General features: G+C 36.6%; 1 protein-coding gene across 4 annotated transcripts in view; it reads right to left on the bottom strand.

The window, feature by feature from the left end:
* CNTN5 (contactin 5) overlaps positions 1–22,325 on the bottom strand; it is a 611,453-nt gene that overhangs the window by 27,031 nt on the left and 562,097 nt on the right. For 3 of the 4 annotated variants that reach the window (XM_063148896.1, XM_063148898.1, XM_063148895.1), the window contains 2 exons: positions 9,631–9,789; positions 9,056–9,205 (listed from right to left, as the gene is read on the bottom strand). In XM_063148896.1, the coding sequence (XP_063004966.1) occupies positions 9,056–9,205; positions 9,631–9,789 (309 nt within the window). The remainder of the gene's footprint in view (positions 1–9,055; positions 9,206–9,630; positions 9,790–22,325) is intronic. The other variant, XM_063148899.1, reaches the window with a different exon arrangement.

Raw genomic sequence — 22,325 nt, 5'->3', positions numbered from 1 at the left:
ATAAGTTGCTGCAGAAGATATGAGACTGTTAAATCAGAACAGGAATAAAAACATAGCACTCTGTGGTAAAGAAAATTTGCTCAAGCCTCATTTGAGAGAATTGCACACACAAGCTAGAAAAATTAAACAAAACATAAGCAGAGAATGAAAATGCAATAAAAAATGTTTAAGCACTTGGTCTTCTGCAGATTGATAAAAATTTCAATGTACAGATCACTTAAGAGGTAAAACAGGAATTACCTTGTTAATGTTTGTCATTTTTTAACAAGCAACTTGAAATGCCAAGAAATCTGATATATTTCAGATTTCAGGTAAAATCTTAGAACATAATTAATAATGTCTCTAATATTTTTCAGGTAGTTAGTAATTTAGAATGTTTTAATTATTGTAAATCTATTTTTCATTGCTCTACTGGGGAGACAACTTTCAGAAATTTTAAAGCAGCCAACCGCAAATGTCCATCATGATTTCTTGCAAAATGCTGGAAACAGTACTACCCACACATCTTGAAAAATTGAGACCATCATTGCAGTTTTAAAGGACAAGAGCAATGAATGAAATTCTTTGAAGTAAATTATAACTATCGTCACCATTTTTATTTGGATTATCACGTTTTGCAAAATCAGAAATATCAGTTATTTCATTGGAATTGTATAATTTCTTTTTCCTTGTTTAGTGCCTCTAATGAAACTCCTACAATGGCCAAAGTCTTGAGTTTATTTACTGTGAAGAGGTAATACCTGCATGCTCTATTTAATTAAATTTGTCATAAGATACAAAATTTTTATTTTCTTCTTTACAGCAGTACATAGGTCACTGGTAGAAATGTACTGCGAGCCTTTAAGTGTTCAGGCCTTATTGCATGTTTAACTTATTTAGTGAGTAGCACTCTGCCTTTGAACTATACAAAATGAAATGCATTTAAATAAATGTACACAGTCCTCTCTGTTTCCTGTGCCACTGAAAGCTTGAGTTCAATGAAAATGCAATTTTTATTAGCTCCTCTCTGTCCACCTAAGACTTCAGAATTAATTTGGATAGTCACTTTTTGAATTCTCAACTCCTCAATAAAGAACAGAAGCCTGATTCTGCTTTTCTTCAAAAAAGATGCAACCCAACAAGGTGTAGGGACTGATTCTGATTCATAGCGCTGGAAATGAGGCAGGTATTATTTTATCTGTGGCTCTAACAGACTGATAGGAGAGATTTCTATTGTGTTTCTCTCCAATAAATCTGTGTTTGTCTGCAAATATGGTGCCTTCGATTTCCTTCCTTCCTTCCTTCCTTCCTTCCTTCCTTCCTTCCTTCCTTCCTTCCTTCCTTCCTTCCTTCCTTCCTTCCTTCCTTCCTTCCTTCCTTCCTTCCTTCCTTCCTTCCTTCCTTCCTTCCTTCCTTCCTTCCTTCCTTCCTTCCTTCCTTCCTTCCTTCCTTCCTTCCTTCCTTCCTTCCTTCCTTCCTTCCTTCCTTCCTTCCTTCCGCCACTTCCTTCCGCCACTTCCTTCCGCCACTTCCTTCCGCCACTTCCTTCCGCCACTTCCTTCCTTCCTTCCTTCCTTCCTTCCTTCCTTCCTTCCTTCCTTCCTTCCTTCCTTCCTTCCTTCCTTCCTTCCTTCCTTCCTTCCTTCCTTCCTTCCTTCCTTCCTTCCTTCCTTCCTTCCTTCCTTCCTTCCTTCCTTCCTTCCTTCCTTCCTTCCTTCCGACACTTCCTTCCGACACTTCCTTCCGACACTTCCTTCCGACACTTCCTTCCTTCCTTCCTTCCTTCCTCTTGGCAAAAGTGCAATGAAGTTTTCCTTTCAGGAACAGAATTTCCCTCTGGCTTTAAAAAAGGAGTAGGAAGAATGCAGTTGATGTGCAACAGTGTGACGAATGGTCTAGCATGAAAAGATGCAGATGAAGCCTCATCTGACAGTTAATTAACATCCGAAAATGATGATGCCATCTCTAATGGAGCATATTTAAACCTTGTTTAGCACCCATTTTTCTCTTGCCTCTCAAAGGTATTTTTGGGTAAATTATAGAGACAAATGAAGTTTTTATGTAGGTGCCTGCCACATTAGAAATGAGAGAGTACGCGGCAGTCCTTTGAAGCATCCAACATGATGAACTTATTTAACCTGCAGCACCCTCTTTCTGGAGTTTTCTTGTTAACAATGTTGCAGACTGTGGCCCTATTTAAATGAATAAACGTTAAAAGAATAAAACTGTCAAAACGATGAATTTCTTTTGCACGAAACTAAAATGTACACTCACACAGCGAAACTCTTTCAAATGAATAACCATTAAAAGAATAAATGTGTCAAAAGAATAAATTTCCTCTGTGCTGCAGCAAAGTAGAGCATGCACAGTTAGAGGGAGACAGTTTGAAATGAGTAACTATTAAGTGAAGAAAACTATTAAAAGGAAACATTTTTTGCCAGACACCAAGGCTGTACATCAGCCTTGCTTTCAGCACCATCCCCTTTATATCAATGTTATATCTGAATTTACTCACTCATGGCCTGAGTTTGTTGCTATGCAATTAAAGACTTCCCAATCTTTATGCTGTTAATTCTCAGCAGCGGAGATGCACTTGCACCAAATACACAAATATGATGCCTAAATTTGGCTCCTGGAGAAAGGATACCTGCACCTGGAGAACAAGGACCTCAGGACCTTTTTTGTTTAGGGTTTATCAAAGCTGAGAACTTTGGTATTTTTCTTTCTGAATAAATGCACCCCCCACTTGGTGCAAACAAACAAAAACCTTGAAATGAATGTGCCAGGAGTTTGATTTGAATGCAAACAACAGGATTTTTTTCTTACTGTTTTCCATTTGCAAGAAATTACTGTGATATGCTGGAAATGAAAGTCAAATTAAACTCTATCAAAACTTATCTCCTCTAAACCAAACAAAAAACCCATTAACATTTTCTCTAAGAGCAGGCATGAAGAATGTAGCTCTCAGCAGTCCTACAAAACATTTGACAAGGTACTTAAGATATCAATGAAGAAAAGGTGATATGGAAGGATAAAGCTTATACAGGAAGCCATGACAATTGTCTAATAATTCATGTGTATCTTATCATCACAAGCTAAATATGGATGAAAAACAGAGTTTTAATTTGAAAAAAAAAACAGTGCACAGAATTGCTATTGCTGAGGGTTTCATGCATAGGAAAAGTGGTTATAAAGTGCTGAAAAATGCTGACAGTGTCATGTATGTATTTTTAACCTATATTCAAATGTAAAACGTTTAAATGGGGAAGGTTTTAAAATGGTGGCTCTGAAACCACAAACATATGGGGTAGATGCTCACTTTCTTTCACTTTCACTGTGTCCAAAATTTAGAAAATTCCTCTGTGCTTTATGGTGATTTAATTAGATTTTAAAAATTCCTTTTTATTTAGTCTGCAAGTCTGATGGATTTTCTGTGGTGGTTTTTTGGTTTAGGTTTTTTGTTTATTTTTGAATGAAATTGGTGGACTGCAAAGATGAGCTGATTCAAAGATTCTTGGTACTCAGTTTTGGGAAAAATATTATAATTCACTAAGTATTTCATTTTCACATTATAAAAAATGAAGCATATCAAATAAACCTTAAAAATATAATTTGTACTTTGATTCAGTTTTTAAAATAAAAAAACTAAAACTAGAAAGACAGATGAGAGTATTATGGTTGGAATTGAGATTTTTAATTTTTATCCAAAATTATTATTTTTGTTCTAGTTTGCTAAAGAAAAATAAATAAGCAACCAATAAATAAGAAAATATCACATTGAACCTGGAAAAGTACTTGTAGGGCAGTTTATACTCTTTTTAACATTCCAGTCTTGCAGAAAAATTTAAAAAATGCTATTTGTTAAATAATTAATACTTTAAAAGTATTTCTGTTTTGTGTTTTTTGGTTTTTTTTACCTTTTTTTTTTTCTCAAGGAAATGTCTAGTGGCTTATTTCAATGTGTTTTGTTTATTATGAAGAGAAAATACAGATTCTTAATTTTGTAGTCTCTCTTAATTTTTTGAGAAGAACAAAAATATTTAACAGTCAAAATTATAATTTATTATAACTGAGTATAATTGATTACATTATTGCAGTAGAAACTTGTACCTGGATTTGATCCTACCCTTTAATAGGGAATATATCACCTAAAGGGAAGACAAAGAGAACGAATAGTCTTACTAAATTCTTGTTTTTAGACTAAGAGATGCTGAGATGTACAACCCAAATTTATAGTTTTCTCATAACCAAATGAGTCCAGATTTCTCAAATGCCAATTCAATACTTAGTTCACAAGGTCTTTCTCACTCTACTTGAATCCTGTATTTCTTAATTTACTTGTAATTCAATTTATTTTGTATTATTTGCTTTGTATATAAATTCTGACATTTTTGTCAAATAAAGAAAAATTAGGGAAAATGTTGATATTTCTACATTTTTTTTTGGAGATAAATTAATGACCTTGGCTTTAATCCTCAAGAAATGACTTGTACCTTTTGTCAAGGTACAGTTGCTGTTGCTTGTTTATTTTAAAGGTTTTTATAACTTAGGATACAGATGTAACTTGAAAAGCAACATTTTTTAGCTGTAGAAAAGACACAGGCAGGGGAAAGAGGGGTTTTCACCAGCTTGGCAGGACTGTTTAAAATGAGATCAAAGGTATAACACATTCAATTTTTTCTTCCCAGTTGCCTCCCACTCTCCCTCTGTATGCACGTATGCACATGTGTGTGTGTATCTCTGTCTGTCTCCTGCAGTACACATCTGGAAAAAGGAGGATGTGTTAAGGGACAATGCTTTCACTCTGTGCAAGACCAGCCCTCCAGCTGACGCCCTCCCAGGACGACAAGGCACAACCCGCCCGTTCAGGAATGGCATGTACAACATGCCAGCATCTCAGAAGTGGACGGCACGCATATTCAACTACTGGAAAACAAGGATGGCCCTACTGGTCTCAGAATCTGACATGCTGTTCTCATTTCCTCTGTATTATTAATATTTGTAATTAATTATGAGCTCGAATTCAGTTCTATTCACTGACAAGAGGGTTGTGTGTGACTGTCAGACTCTGCCTGAATAGTCTCCAAATCACCTAAGGAGCTGAAATCCTGAATGCTGTGGCATACGTAGAATACTGTGGGACAAATGCAGGTCTTCTCTGCTTCATTTTCTGTCACACACACATTTGGATTTCTTGTCAGTATTAGCATGAGCCTGCAATCCAAAGCTTAAGTAGCCTCCAGTGAGTGATTACAGCCCACTTTCTCCTTTTGTTTTTCTTCATGCAAAACCAGATTTTTTACAAAGGCTTTAGTAGACCATGCCTTCATCTGCAAATGTCCCAGATGCAGCAGGTTATAAATTTTTTTTTTTATTTTTATAGTACAAAAATAGTTTTGATAACGGGAAAAGCTGGAACTTCTTTTATACAAATCACAAATAAAACAGTACCCCCAACAACAAAAAAGCCCTGAAAATAAAGCCGGTCTAAAATGGTCACCTTTTTTCCTGGGACAGAGACATTCCTTGTTATTCTGTGAAGGAATTCTAGCTGAGAAAAAGGGCAACTTAATGCAATACAGGGATTTATTAAAAATATAGCCAGTGTACAGTCTGTTACTAATAGAGTGCATTACATTGTTACCTCCTAAAATCAAGTTTGCATGCATGATTAACAGGTTAAACTTAGAATCCACTCAATTTCTCTCACTCCATGTTTCCTCATGAATAGATAATGTAACTGATGCTTTGCCCCCAGGCTTCAAATGCCCTGACTGTCTTAGTGGAATGCCAGACATGTTTAAATTCATGTTATTGGCTCTTTGCAACTTGTGGACCTGTAAAATATGTATCAAGGCTAGAACTGACAAAAATGCAGCAGCTGGCTTTAAGTTAGATGTGCCAGAAAATTGTGGTATTTTCTGTTCCAATGGAAGTAGCAATGAAAAGCAATCATGTTAACTAAATATGAGCTAAGTAACAAGATTACAGTTTAATTAAAAAAATTAAAGCAAGTCAAAACCTGTTTATTATTCTGTTGGTTTCATTATACCATCTGAATTATTATTTTGTAGGTATTTTTAGATAATGGAGTAATATATGGTGTTATTACTATCTTGGATAAGGAGTGATAAAATAAGTGAGGTGTGGGGATAAAAAGAGACTTTAGTCTTCAATCAAATTTTCTTGTACCATTAAACTACAGATGCAGATTTCCATTTAAGTGTAAAATAATGGAACCAGAATCACACATTTGCTGCCTCTGTGGATTGTCTACATAGCTACCATTCAGCCTGAAGGGTCTCAACTCTTATCTGAACACGAGTCACATTCACTTTCTCAGCTGGGAGAAGAATATTTCTGGATTTCCACTCAGTGCACGGGCAACCTGCCCATTTGCACTTGTGGGCCACATCTACCATCAGTGAAAATAGCACTGATTATTCTGGTTGTTCTGCCTGGGTCATGAGTAGAGAGGTTCATGCCATGTTCTTTCTGAAATATGACTTATCACATAAATGTCCTTTAAGAATTGAGAACCATGATATTAGAACTGGTCATCATGCTAATAGACAGTTTCCCTTGAAGCTTTCAGATAAAAATAATTAGTAATAAAGAGATTGTGAAAAATGATGGCTCAATGGGTTCACTAAGATAGGCAATTATGTGCTAATTTGAAAACCCATATGAAAACTACTGTAAGACAATGAAAACTTATTACTGGTTTCTTTTCTCTTTGGCATCTAAAAACTATACCGGGGTGATAATTCCCAAAATCAGTGAAAGGTATTTCAGAATACAGAGGCAACAGACTCTGAATTTCAGGAATATCTGAAGTTAAGGAAAAGCTGGCTGCCTGAATGAAGCTGATCATGAAGGCTCTGACCTTTCAAGAGTGCCATACATATTATGTGTATTATGCCATTTTTCAAAGAATCATATGTGTAACAGTTTGGGCTTTTTTATTTATTTGGTTCTTTATTTAAAGCAGAATCTATTGTTTTATTGTTCCAGTTTAACAACCCTGTGCAGATTCTAGGTTTTTTCTTGAGTTAGACTCTGTTCTTTCTGATGGCAAAAACCGTGGAGTGTTACCCAGAAATAAAATCCAAGCACCAGGTAAAAATTCATCACATATTGAATGCTTTTCCTTTCCCATAATTTTGTTTTTGCTGATCAATATTATGATTTATCAATTCGTTTTAACAGAGGTTAAGTTGCAAAGAATGTTGAAAATGAATATGCATTAAGAAGAGTTTCACTTGAGTTATAAGAATATGTTTTAGCAAATAGAGGCTTTGTTAAACATTGGGCAAGAAGGAGAAGGACCTTGCCAGCTGGATGAAATTTAACATTTTCAAACTTGTTTGTCAGAAAAACTTAAGCCCACAATTTAACTGCACCTGGTCAATTGAGATACTGAACCATCCTTGTGAAAACAGTGAAAATATTCCTCAGTTTGAAAGAGCATAATACCAGGGGTGCAACCTATTTCAGGAAAAACTTTTTCTGGAATGTATTTCTCCTCTCTGATATGTATAATCTGAACAAATGGAAAAGTTGTTCAAATACTGAGGTCCAAAAGAATTTGTATTGCCAATGAAATATGGTACAAAATTAAGAAAAGAATAATGGTGGTGAAAAAAGGGAGTTTTTTAAAAAAATAAAAATTTGTGCTTTTTATTTGATTTTCATATCTTCTTTTTCTTAATGGAATGATGTATGGAGCAGCTGTAGTTTCTGTTATCAAGTTGTTGAACCTCACACTGTGGGGAGCTTGAAGAAGGTGAGGGAGTTTGAAAGGAAGCATCCTTCAACACACTTGAATGGGAATCAAATCTCTTCAGTGCTGTTCTGTGATTGCACAGTGAAATTTAGCATCAGCTGGCAACTACACTGTTATTTAAAAGAGGAAAACATAAATATGACTTATTACGACTGCAGATAGGTTTGTTAGACTTCATCTGAAATAGGGTATCCAATTTTGGGTGCCAAATGTGGAATACATTGATCAATTAGTAAAAATTCAGGGAAGGCCACTGGGGTGAAGAGGGGCGGGAGAAGTGGCCTTGTGAGGAGAGGTTGGGGAAGCTGAGCTTGTTCAGCCTGGAGCAGAGATGGTCTTGGGGGACCTAACAGCAGCTCCCAGTGCCCGTGGAAAGGTCACTGAGAAGACAGGCATGAGGTCTTCACAGTGGTGTGACCAGTTACTTAAGAATTATTCAACTGATGAAGAATCAAAATACAAAATAATCTGTCTAGGCATCTAAAATAACAAAAAAAGAATGAAGAAAAATCTGAAAGTGTTCTGACATGTAGTTCTCACCAGAGGCTTTGTCCAAATCCTATCTTTACCTCTTTCTGCTTCTTAAAATATGTCTTTCTAAGTGCCTAGGTATTTTTCTCAGATTCCCTGTCCTTCTTTATCTTCTTTAACTGGGGCAGAATGAAGGGAGATAAAGAACATATTGTCAATGATTCCAAATACTAGGAGTCTATTGTAGCTTTCAAGAGACGCAAATAGAATATTTTGTTTTTATGGTCTCTCAAAGTATCATCCTAATTAGAAATACAATGAAATTTATTAAAATGTAGTAACTGTTTGGAGTAGAGTGTGCAAAACAAACACTTAGAATACAAGGTATTTTAAATTAAGAAGCCTTTTATGACTTCCCTATCTTGCTGAAAAAGTTCCATGAGCTGTCAGAGAGAGAAGTTGTGAAAAATTTGGGGGAAGAGGCTGCTTAGTAGCAGTTGTTTGAAGAGACTTCAAAACAGCCTAATTTAAGAGCAGTAGTAGTTTATCAGAGGGAAGACAGCAATAGCTGAAGTGTAAGATAAAAAGTAAGGCAGCTCAGATGGAATAGAAGAGCAGGGAATAGTTTTATTTGAAATTTCTGCAAGTTAAGCAATATTCCTGTAATTGAAACAAACTGTCTCCCCACTAAAAAGGATATCACCTGGTTACTGGACACACAGATGTGTACCAGTGAAAAGAGATTAGGTCTATTATTATTATAAAGCAGGTCTTGTTTCTGATAGTGCTGTAAAAATAATCTTTTTATCCTTTTCTTACCTGCTTCATTGGTTCTGATCACTCGCGATGGTGCGCTTGGGTCTCCAGTCCCAATTTTATTGGTTGCTACTACTCTGAACTCGTACTCCACCCAAGGGTTCAGTTCCACAGCCATAGCAGACTCCATGTCACCACTTATCAGATCTGGAACTGGAGACAATAAACAAATGTGTAAGTCACTCAGAAACATGAAGCTGGCGTGCAGTATCTCAACAGAAAGCAGACTTTGTGGTACAACATGGTCACTAGAAATGATCGACATCAAGGATCTAACATGTCAGGAATCGCAGCTAGGTTTTTGGCACTGTAGTATTCCTGAAAAGACACAGATTGAAGGATTTAGGGGAGAGCTTCCTGCTTATTCACAGATGCATCGTGGCAGGTGTCTTTGTGCTGTCCTTTCAGAGCTGTTGCTAAGTAACACAAAAGGAATAAAAAAAAGAAAAAAAAAATCAGTGATTTTAATTTGTTGTTGTTTTCTGAAGAGTATCTGTTCCTGTAGTTGCCAGCAAATATTACTGTTATGATCAGGAGTTTTGAATAGTCTACTTGTGCTGTTTGAAAATTTTTCTCACCTGTTTTTACGGTCTGCCAGCCAAGAGAAAATGGACTGCGTGCTTGCAGGTTGTAGAGGGAGATAGGGCTGTGATTGTCTGCCCCAGGACTCCAGGAGAGTGTTGCTGTTGTGTCTGTAATTTCCTCCACTATTACAACCCCTGGGGGACCAGGAGGACCTAGAAATAAAGTGGAATAATCAAACAGACTACACCATCATCGTGGATGTGCAGCATTAATATAGGAGATGCATTCTGTAGGGACCCAGTGGAGTTCAATAGCCATGAAATACGAGAGCTAAGATACACAGTGCTACATCATGGAAATACCTCATTTCCACGATTTCTGATGGCAAACTGTGATTGTTGCTGTTCTTTAGATGCTGCATGAGTGAACATCCATTAACTTGTCAGAGTGACAGCTGAAGAACTAAAAATAGAAACAGATTAAAAAACACACCCAAAACTCGGTTATAATTGTTCTGAACCTAAAATTAGAGGAAAAAAAGAGGAACTTTAAGAAGCATCCAGGCTAGACTGAACAGTCACAGTCATCTCTTTGTGTGAGACTTGTCAGTGAGAAAGACAGATGGCAAGAAAAATGAAGCACAGGAGGATGTTCTTCACGAAGAACAATAATATCACTAATACCTGAATCAAGAATACAGCACTCATCCTTTTTCTCAAATTCACTCACTCAGGATAGCTGCATAGATTCCTGCTGGAAGTCCATTAACTGTTTGATTGAAAGCTTCTAAAAGTAAAATAAAAATCCAAAGCCAAATATTTTAAAGGCTGAAAATTATTTAGGGGCCATTAAAACCCAAAAAAATCACATGAGAACTCCTTAATTTGAAAAAGAAAGGATTATTTTTTCCATTTAGCTGCTCTAAATGAGAATATGCTAATCACCATTTGTATAGGCCATATGACTGCTGCAAAAAGTGAGGTCTCTGGAAACATAAAAGCCTTTGCAAGGAAAAATGTGGCTGTAACATTCCACTCCCATCCATAATTTTCTTATTTAATTCTTCTTGATGATTGATACGACTAGTGTTTTGAAAACATTGTCCGTTAACACTTGCTGAACTAAATTGGAGGTGGGTTTGTCCTGGTTCAGGATCCTCCTCCAGAGCTGTTTATAACCAGATGTTTTGGGGAAAATGTGTGTCTCTGTCATGTGTAAATGCAAAACAAAGCTCTTTCTTGTGGATTCTTATACTTAAAATCTTGTATAAGTCCTGGAGGACAGAACATGATACTTCCATAAAATATTCATATTATATTCATAGCTAAAATTATTTATGAAAAATATAATTTTATTTTTGCATCCAAGGCCCATCCAATTGTTTTCCATCTTCTTGCTATGGAAGGCTGATGTTTTGCTTGAGCTTCTAAAAAGATGGAGGACTGTGAAATCAGAAATGCACTAACAGATACCTTCTCCAAAAATGGAACTGCGTGAAGGGAACAAAACTTCATTAATAGAAAGTCATTGCTGGTACACTTTTGAGGTAGCCAATGTTGTTTGAACATATCATGAACTTTAGCAGAGTAGGACATTTGGAAACCTCCATTCCTCTGAGCTCTGGTGAGTGCTGTACTGGCATTTGCTGAAGTGTCAGAGCTCAGCACCTGTGGATCAAGGGGGCAAACGCAGGGACCTGGTGCCTCCCTTTGAAGAGAAAGTTGCAGCCAATATTTCAGCACTGCAGAGTTCATAATTTTTATATTTTAGTACTATTTCGTGCAATCAAATATTTTCTGGCTGGGTTTCTTAGTGCATGATTAGAAACAAATTCATCTGAACATCAAAGGCTAAAAACCCCATTAATAGAAGTGTTTGTATATAATGTGATTTTTTTGTCATTTGCAGCTGCAAACAGCTTTATGTTTCCTCTGATATGCCTTCAACTAAAACATGGCTACATGAAACTGTGGCAGCAGTAGGATCAGAATTTTGTAATAATTGGACTCAATATCTTCAGAGTGAAAGAAACATAGAATCCTATAAATGAGAGAGCAAATTGTGCTATTCACTTGCCTTTATTTACTTGCCAATGATCTACAAGCAACTAATTGACAGTAAAATGATAGAAATATCTGGCATTTAGAAATAATAGCCACAAGAAAGAGAAAAAATGTTTGAAATTCAGGAGATTCAATGCAGTAAATTTTAGTACTATGGATGTATGATGGAAGAATATTGTCTTCACAACACACTGCAGTCTTCACAGGAGTTCAGGATGTGGCTCTGGGCCATGGGAAGAACAAGAAACAAGGTTTTTGACTTCCATGGGCAATGAACATCTTCAATGCTGGGAATTTCTCCTCTTCCCTTGCTCTGCCAGCTCATCAGGCTTGTCTTTGCTGCTGTCAGTGCCTTTGGTTGAGCCACAAGCAATGGCTGGAATAAAATGGTTCTTCCCATCGGACACTGCAGCTCCTGGCCCTCCTGAGTCCTATTTCATTTGCAGTGGAAATGGCCTGCTTTTCCTCCTTGGAGAAAACACTGCAGAAAGATGTGCTCTCTGCACTCCTGCCTTCCTGCCAAGTGTTTGCTGCTCTTTGCTGGGAAGCACCAGGTCAGATCTTTGTGTCCGAAGATAAAGTCCTGGGGCTAATTTAATAAAATAGGGTGATTCTTCAATCTCCATCCTCTACTGTTTCAGGCTATCTGTTGATCTAGGAAAATATTAGTGAAATTTTTATTTGTAGCCACGAGGGAAAGTTTAGAGGAAAGCTGGGATTTTGATACAATCATATGCTTTTACTGGGTTGGAGCCCTAGGCCCAGAATTATATAATGGTCCCAAGCACAAACAAGATTAAAGGGAAATATTTTAGTACACTTCCTTTATAACAATATTTCTCCCATGCACTCTGAATGTTGTTAAAGTGTTTCTAGCCACTATATTATAACAAAAGAATATGCACTTTGCTGATATGAAAGGATGCAAAATAATATTTATGCAGACATCCCCTGCTAAATTCTCAATATATTTTGTTGTCAGAGTTTCTCTCCTGTTTTTTTTTAATGTTTTAGATGCATTCCTAGGCATGTGAGTGTGTTATTATGCTTTCGGAGATGTGTGCTCTTACACAGTCTGCAGGGTGACTGCTAAAAAGCATTTCAAATTCCAACAGCAGACATTCTGAAAGTGGATTAATAAAGGACAAAGGCCTCAGTGATGACAAATGTATGACAGTTAGCCAGGACATGAGTGCTATGCAGATGTCACTCATTTTTGTAGAAATCTCATTAAATTTGATGCTTGGATGTTATCATTCATGGTGTCAGTCTGATGGCTAATGCAGAAAGGTTTTTCTCCCAAGGGCTGTGTTATTGCTCAGGATCTCTAAAACAATTTTTTAGCTGGGAATAGACAATTGAGGAAAAAATGCATGGTCTGTTCAAATGCTTATCTGGAAACTAGACAGAAAATGACTGGTCATAAATGCACTATAGTGCAGTCGACCTTCATGAAGAAGATATTTGGGGCTGTGATAGGCCCTTATACAACTCTAGGAGCATTGGGAACCCACTGTCAAGGATATGAGTCAGTTATCTCCTTTCCACAGCAATTCCATAGATTGATACTTCATTTCAGGACATGCATGACTGCATTTTGGCAAATTTGTTTTATGTATCTTTTTATTGTTGGAATGATCATCCTGAGAGGTTGTTAGATTGCTTGCTATGATACAACGTTAATGTGAGAGTTCTTGAAAAACAATTTCCAAAAATAGCTGTAGTAACTCAGTGAGGCAGTGCCCTTTCCTAAGTATCCTAGAATATGCACTGATTTACTTCACTGCTGCTTCACCAGGAGAATTCTTACTTTACCAAACAGCTAAGAAGCCTCATATGTAGCAGTTCACAAACACAGATGTTTTGACCTGAAGATTTTTGCTTTTTGAATGACAAGGTACTCTGGCTGGCTTGTCCTCAAGAGGGTGAGAACTTGAGAAAAAGAGGATAAGAAAGAGGCAGAAATTACAGAATAGTGGGAAAGGCACATAGAACTGCAGCATAAAACGAGAGCTTGACTGCTGCAGCATTAATCCCTTTTGCTGTACTCAGCTATGATTGACTATGTGCTTACATGTGGTAGAGGAGATGATGGAGAGAAATTTGGATGTATAGTAGATGCTAGAGACACTCTGGTTTTAGTAGATGCATCCATGATGCCAGTCCCTCCACATGTGGTTTCTGTAAGGTACATAAGAGCTGTGGGCTGATGGAGAGGTTATAACCCTCCAGGGTAGACAGGAAGGTTAGGCTTAGGGTTGGAATGAAAGTAAAAGAAGACATTGATTATTTCAGCCTGGATAGTCTCAATTCATTTCAGGGAAGAGGGTTAAGATAAATCCATGGTGTACTGCCTGAGAAGTCCCTTAGTGGTACCTCTCATGTTGTGCCCCTTTGCCCTGATGACTTCTCTGCCATGTGCAAACCTAAACATAGTGAATTTTGATGAGGAAACCTTGAGAGATGTTGATTTTTCTGAGCTCCAATGGCAGATTGCAGTCCAGAACCTCTGAGCTGGACTTCTGTGTCGCAGTAGTTGTTGACATAAGTGTATGGAGAGCACAGGGAACTTGAATTTCATCTAAGGTGTAAAAGCACTGCTACCCTAAGAATTGATCCTGGATGACATTGCTAGCAGTTCCCAAACAGAGAAAGAGACTGAGTTTTGGCAGTGTCTTTTTCTTTGGCATGGCCTGCTGACTACCTTCAGTGCTGCAGGACATCCCTTGCCAGCTGTCCCAACCCTGGTCCACGGTATTCCCTTCACTCTCTGCAGTCCTACTGGGAGCACCAGCACTTCCAGGACTACGTGTGTCTTTTTCAGGCACTGAGTAATAAACATCATCACATCTGATCTGTAATTTAGTATTTGTTTCTAGACACCTTTTTGACTCAAGTAAGTTCATAACTATAAGTTGATGCTTTTAGAAAAAGCTTCTTAAAATAAAATATCATTTTAAACTCTTGAAAAAACCAGCTTTTGATAGATATTAATCTGTTGCTATTTCATATAATTAAAAATATTTTTAAAAAAATTAAAGGTCCTATTACAAGATCTAATTGCTGGAAATGTTTTGGTGAAGTCTGTGGGCTAAAGGGCTGATTCTACATCTACAGTAATAGACTATCTTCCAATGTAATAAATGTGTAAGGTGCTACACTGAAGAGGGCCGAAGTACAGATCTGAACCCTAGCCCTGATCCTACCTGCTCTTATGTTGGCAGACAGACCCTATCACCATTCCACAAGCCCTTTAAAATTATGACTTTTCCACCCAGTGCTTTGGCACAATTAATGGATTACTGTGGGCTGGGGCAAATCCTTACAGGTGATTTGCCATGCCTATCCTGAGGGAGGGGGACTGGGAATGTAAGTGTGTGAACTGGAACTCTGCTGTACCCTCTGGCCTCAGGGAACAGTTCTGTATTATGGACATATTCTGTGAGTCCAAATAATAGGGTTTGTGCTCAGGGCATCTTCCTGGCCTTTGCTACAGCTCAAATGTAATTTCAAGGACCAGCAAGAATCTGCTGACCTTGTTTATGTTCCATTTAATAATGTGTTTGAAGGCCTTTAAGCCCAAGTACTTGTCTTTAAGTTTTATTGGCAATATCACAACAGAAAGGAGCAGGGTGGTCAACCTAACCAGCAGTTCCTGCGTTATATTTGCTCTGGGTCACTGGAGTTCTGAGGAAACATTACTTTTCAAAAAATAAAGGATAAGAGTGGATTTGTTGCTTAGATTGCTAGTTTTGCCAGTCTATAAGAGGAATAGCTTTAACCTTTTATTTTATTTTTAGACCACAAAATGTGTACTCAAGCCACACATTGTAGTCACAAAGACTTTCATCCCTTCGCACTACCGGATTGTGCTCTGCTTCATTTCAACATCTTACAGCTTGCAGGTAGATGTTTGATTGTTTGATCTCAGTGCTCACATAACTTACAGTAAGCATGCATAGTGCCTTTGTTTATCTCTTAGGGCATAGTCTTAAAATAAATGTGTTATGTTGTAGGAGGAAGCTGATTTTCATCCCAATTTTAAAGAAGCTTCCTTCCCTGTTTTTTTTTTTTTTTTTTTCCTTGTTTTTTAACTAATATTTGTACTGGTCAAAGGATTTTAATTAGCTCTGTATATGCTCATAATTTTCCAAGGATATACAGCATTTATGCAGAGAATTAAGAGGACTGGGCCTTATTTTTTTTACTCTTAAAAAATCACAGTGCCTGTTGATATCCATAACAATAGAAATCACAATTTTAGCAGTAGGAGTGAAAAGGATAATAAAAGCAAACACAATGAGTAAACAATTACTAAAATACCCAGAAAATAACTGGCCTCTAAATCTACTAAAATCCTTAAGTGTAGATGAATGAGATAGTACTGTAAACAAATTAAGAGAGCACAGGTTGGTTTGTAGTGTAACTGACACCAATACATTATTTCTCCTAAAGTATATTTGATAGTAGATATGTAATATAAAAATATTTTATAAATTACTTTTATTAAATTATGAAATCATACAGTCATTAAGGTTGGAAAAGACATCTAAGATTATCAAGTCCAATCATTAAATTAGCCCCATTGTGTCCATCACCAATTCCTCAACCATGCACCCTTTGAAGACTTCCACAATTGGTGATTCTATAAATTTGCTAGGCAGCATATTCCAATACTACCCTTTCAGGGAAGAAATTTTTTCCTAATATCCAATCTAAAGCTCTTCGGGTGCAACTTGAGTCCATTTTCTCTTATCCTGATGCTTGTTAGATGGGAGAAGGGACTGACCCCTGCCTCCCTACAGCCTGCTTTCAGGTAGTTGTAGAGAGTGATATCTATCTATCTATCTATCTATCTATCTATCTATCATCTATCTATCTATCTATCTATCTATCTATCTATCTATCTATCTATCTATCTATCTATCTATCTATCTATCTAAAAATCTATAAATTATTAAGGGGACTAAATATGCTGAAATGACGCTTTATATGATCATTGATAAATAAAAGGCAACATGAATAAATAATTTCTATGCATTTCATTGATTTGAAATATTTTCTCTTTAGAAAATGGCACATGTCGTTAGCACCTCAAACTCAAAACTTGAGAGAACTTGCCTGGCTGCTGCATTGCTGTACTTTCCTGGCAGAGACCTCATGGTCATAGCTACACTCTCCCAGGCTTAGTTACCTTGTACTGTCAACCCTCACTACCTTTGTTTACACTGTTCACTGCAGAAATTCAAACACTGAGTAAGTAATTTTGGGATCCTTAGTCTTTGCTCCTTTGTGAGTAGGTGGAGAAATATTAAGGAAAGAAAGTTTGGAGATGATTTCGCTGCTTCACAGACTGGCAGTGCATAATGCAGCATCCAGCATCTGCCTGAGTAGTTTCAAACCTATACAAACTTACTCTTTTGGTTATAATGAACTGTAAAGCAGCTTTGCAAGACTAATTTGCGAGTAAGAGTTGATCAAATTAATTTGAAAATTTAATGTTACTGAAACCAGTAATTTGTTATGATAAAAAGCATTTATTTATTAAATAAACATTAACATCCTGGAAACTTGGTAGCGTTGATTTGGCACTGAAGCTTTCACAGATGTAAATCAATCTTTTTGATTCACAACTTTGTATTTCTAACTCAGTCATGATACTTCTAAATGTCATGTATGAAATGGATAACTGTGAAAAATAACTGTTCTGGTGTCTGTGGTGTCACTATCATCTCCACCAATATGGAGTTTTATATAGCAAAAATCACTCACTCTGCTCTAAATGTTTGAAGCATTGTCCCCATCCATATGAGATAAATATTACAGTAGGATTTGCGCTGATCCTCTAGTCTGCAAGAGACTCTGTTATTCCTGGAAACTGCTGCTGAACCAGGGCTACTGCTCATCTCAGTGTATGCAAAAGTGTACCTGTAATTGACTATAGGAAGGCTCATGATGACTTCTGTGAAAGCAAGTTAGACTATCGTGTGGTGTTCCCAACTTCCACTATTTTTTTTTGCTGAACTACAGATGTTTTTTCTCCAGCCAGCCCTTCAAGCTTGCAGAAGAAAGAGCAAGAAATGTACAGTAAACAGCTTTGGAAGGACATTTATCTACCCAAGCTTTTCTTTCTTGCAGCCTATGGCAAAGCAGTGCTTCAAGTGAATTCATTGGAAATTGTGAGTTTTAAGAGAAAAGAAATACTTTTTGCTAAAGTAAATGTAAGAAGTATCCTTTTGCTCTTATCTCTGACTTCTGCTGGTGTTCTTCAAAACCTCCCACTCACTGTATAATAGATTTTGTACTAATGGGTTAAATAAACACAAACTGTAAACAAAATACTGTAGCTATTGAACCAATGCACGGTAGTAAGGGTCAGACTTTTCATGGTGTCAATCTCTTTATGATAAAAGTATTTCTTGTTCTAAACATCTTCACAGCAAAACATAGTTGAAGCATGGGATCATTTAGATATACTCTGAACTGAAAACATGGAAACACAGATAGCTTTGGATTTCAAGAACATAATGTAAAATAGGAAGGTAATAAGCCCTTTTTGGAAGTTGTGCTTTAAAACACAAATTAATTCACCAAGCAGGCATTGTCTCAAGAAAAGCTGACACATTGCTGGCTACAAGATCACCTGAGACATCTGTGAGAGGCAGGTCTCTGGGCTGGTACTTGGGTGTTTGGTACCTATGTTTGTGATGATATCATTACTGTCAGAACATGACATGCATATTTATCCTGTGTTAGAGCCTTCTGCTTAGATAATCACTTCTTTGTGAAAAATTAGTACAGAGACAACTCAACTAGTGGCATGCCAATATTCGGTGGAAAATCAGCCAAGCTGTAGCGTTCTGCAGTTCTGCTCCTCTGCTACTTAATATTCACTGCAAGTTGAAGATCTGGGTGGATATGTAAAGACTGGTAGCCAGAAAATGCACACGACATGGGACAAATATTCTTGGACTGATGTGAAGGACAGAATTGGCATTCACAAAAATCATAAATCACTTCTTCTTAAATGGCTCTTGTCTTCATGTGCAGAGGAAAACATTTGTTGACTGTCCAGTGAGTGTCTGTATTCTCCTGTAAACATTCTTGTTTGCATGGCAAACAGGTATTCTGCATTTCCTTGGGTGAGGAGACAACAGAAGACATAAATGAAATGAAATCAGGTAATGACTTGAAATCAGGAAAGGACTCAGGAATGTAAGTCCTTAAGGGTGATTTTTGTTGTAGTCATTCACTCCACTAAAACTATTTGATCATCAGACATACATAGTTTCTGTCATGGGATTGCACTTGAGGTACCACATTTCTGCAGGTTTGATGCTAGAAAAGTTACCAGCATCTGTGAAAAGCTGTTTACTCTTCTAGATGTCCTTGAGATGCATCAGCATATATATCATCAGCTGTTATGGGGTCTGATGACTCTCTTCCAGAAAATATTGCAGAAAATTTACCACTATCTCCATCTTTGCCCCAACGGAGGGCAGTCTGGTTCAGAGGGTGGCATGCCTGTTATTTAGCTTTTACAGAGCTATTTAGCTTCTCCCTTTCCAATAAACAGTTCAGTGTATTGGCTTAAGCCATGGACAGAGGTTCACCTGAGGGAACTTCTATTCATTTCTAAGCAGCAGTCAATTCAATGAAAGAAGAAAATATTTTGGTTACTGGAAGTGCCCTAAATTGTGTCTTACATGTCCAGATGCTAATTTGTTTGTCACCTGATTTCTGTGCTCTTGGCTCCTCTGTGTTAGAAAAAAGCTTGAACATATCTTGATCCCACCTAACAGCCACCTGCAGGTATAGCATGCTTTTAAGGAGAAAGTGTGATTTGAATCATGGTCTGAAACAGATAAAAAGAGTTATCCTACTTCATAGATGAGCACTGCAGTTGCTGAGCTAAGTTAAAAGTGATTGATATTGCCTCTTCTGCCTTAAATCAGTTCTGGCCTTTGATCTGAATCTTCTCTCATCCTCCCCATTTTCAGAGAGTAAAGGACTCTCTGGGGACCTCTACAGAATCAATGTGTGTATCTAGAAGGGATGGTGAATCTCAGATGAATGAAAGATCATGAGGGTTTTTTTTGAGGCACGTAATAATAATAAAAAACTCTCTGATGACGAATTGCAAAAAGTTTTGTAGAGCTGTATTCTGAAGAGGAAATACTCCAGTCACTGGCAGAGCATCTCTTCCTAATGAAATCCACATTACTGGCAGCATTAGAAAAAAAATGCTAGGGATCACGAAAAAGTTATTCTTACTTTAATATATATGGTTGAATCACATTTTAGAGAACTTAGAGATGTATTTGGAGGGTTTTTTGAGTATTTAGTGCTGATAGGACTTGAATCCTGATTTTGTCCAAACATGACACAGAATGTTTGAAATGTTCCTGAAAGAGATCCACTAGGTGAGAATCATTATTGAAAAAATATTAGATATGTTTTTCACTGCAGATTACCTAAATTCAAGACCTGTGAGTAATGAATTTGAAAATTTGAGTTTTAAAATATATAACACATTATAGAAAGTTGCAGAATAGAAACTTGCTGCTGTCTTTATTTCCTTTGTTTTTCAGACACACACACACACATATATATGCAGTAAATTCAGGAATCTTCTTGCACCATTAATTACCTTCTTATGAGTAATTAGACTCAAATAAATTGAGATTTAGTTGGTACTGTACATTCTCTGTTCTTTATGCTTTCTTTCATTGGATATATTTTTGAAATATAGCTTTCATTGTATAATGCAGAGCAAAGAAGAGCAAGGGCAAAAATAGTGACATTCTCTGGCATATAATCAAGGGAACTTCCAGTAGAGCAAGTAGTAAAAATGGTTTCAAAATAGATAAATATTATTTAAGGATACTCTATGTTTTCCACATAATAAATGATACTGAGACATTGCACTTCCTTGAAAATACAGCAGTGAATGTCTGTCTGGTAAAGATCAGGATGTTAATATCGAGCAACAGAAGTCTGCAAAGTTTGTTTCTGCTTCCTCCTTTTGAGGAGGCTGCAGTGAGGTATAATACTGTTCCAAGTCACTTGTAATTAAGTGCTGACAAAAAGTCCTTTGACTTAAAAATAGAGAACCAGTTGAATGCATACTTCAGTTTAAATGTAATCAATTTACTAGTGGCAGTGATTCTGATATTCATGAATATCTAAAGGAGGGGGAATGAGATTATTTTAATTTAATTTATTCTCTATGTCCAATTTAGTTCATGTAGAAACATTGTAAGAAGGACAATTTTTCAAGAAAAAATTACAATGATTTATTAAAATACCATATGAACCCTACAATAAAAGTAATGATTGAAATGGGGTTATATGCTGGTAGGATATTATCAGTATTATCCCTGGTATTTTCTGCAGAGACAAAAGGAGAGAAAGAAAGGTCAGAGCATGGGTGTGCTGTAGGTTTGCTTATACCAACACATATAAGAGTTCATAACAAAGCTTCTGCTATCTCAGTTTGTCTTTGGGCTGTAGCATTTAAAAGAAAAGGATGTTCTGTAATATGCATAAAATGAAATTATTTTGACTATAAACTGTACTGGAAATAAAGAATAATATGGCTTTGGATAACAAACTTTACTGCATGAGTTTTCTTCATAGAGGATGACTTCCCTTTTCAGGTGGAATTCTTCAGCGTTAACTGAAATATTTACTGAAACGTCTGTTTCTGTTGGTATCTTCTCCTAAACAATGTCCAGTATCATCAGAAGCTAAACATAAAGAAGTTTGAAAGGTGCTACAATTTGGGATCATCGCTGTCAAATTGCACACCACTACGTGCACTCTACAGGCTGAGATAGGGAGAAAAAAAAATTAGAGATACTGAAATGAAAATGAAGTTCCTGTAAAAGTATAAGGAGAGATAGATTAGATTCTTATAAGTATTTTTGATTTTTGCACTGTTGATGTCTGTAAGGACTAGTCATTCACAATTCTACGCTGAAGGTACTTTAAACATTTTCTGCAATGCAAAACAAAATTTCTTGCTCTATTTTAAAATTATCCAGTTTAAGAAACAAGAAAAGGAGAAAATTGTAAGCAAAGTATATTTGAATTAAAATTCCACTACAAAGCAGTCATAGATTTTGCTTCAATAGGATTGGTGACATGGTGATGAGACTCTCATAAATGAATCCTAATACTTTTTTCAGTGCCTTTCTTAAAATTTAATCTCAGACCTCTTCCTCAGAGAATTTAATTTCCACAGGAAATTCAATAAACTAATTTATATGACCAGGATTCTTAAAAAAATAATTTTGTAATCAGTCTATCCTAGATAATAACTAGGCCTTTTTTGTCACAAAAGTTCAATTTTAAGTTGAGATTGCCTTGTCTATCCATAGAGCCTCCTGCTCATGTTTGAGACAAAGGGGGCACAAAAGGCCTTACATAACCCAGAAGGATGAATCAGATTTCATAAGGCAGCTAAAATGGTATTACATGGCGAGTCAGCTGAATACAACCATCCCAAAAGTGCCATAGCTCATAGAAAACTGACTGTCCTCAAAGCGTCTTTATGGAAATATTTAACTATTACTTTCATGAAAAATGAAGAGCCCTGCAGTCAGCCAGAAACATTTTTTAACATTTAAAACATATATTTACTCTGAAAGTCGTGGACAGGAACATATCATGTTTAAAGATAT

The sequence above is a fragment of the Melospiza melodia genome, chromosome 2 (assembly GCF_035770615.1).
Source record: "Melospiza melodia melodia isolate bMelMel2 chromosome 2, bMelMel2.pri, whole genome shotgun sequence".
Classification (NCBI taxonomy): domain Eukaryota; kingdom Metazoa; phylum Chordata; class Aves; order Passeriformes; family Passerellidae; genus Melospiza; species Melospiza melodia.
Note: the sequence above shows the minus strand (reverse complement) of the source record. Positions and strands in the feature narration are given on the sequence as shown.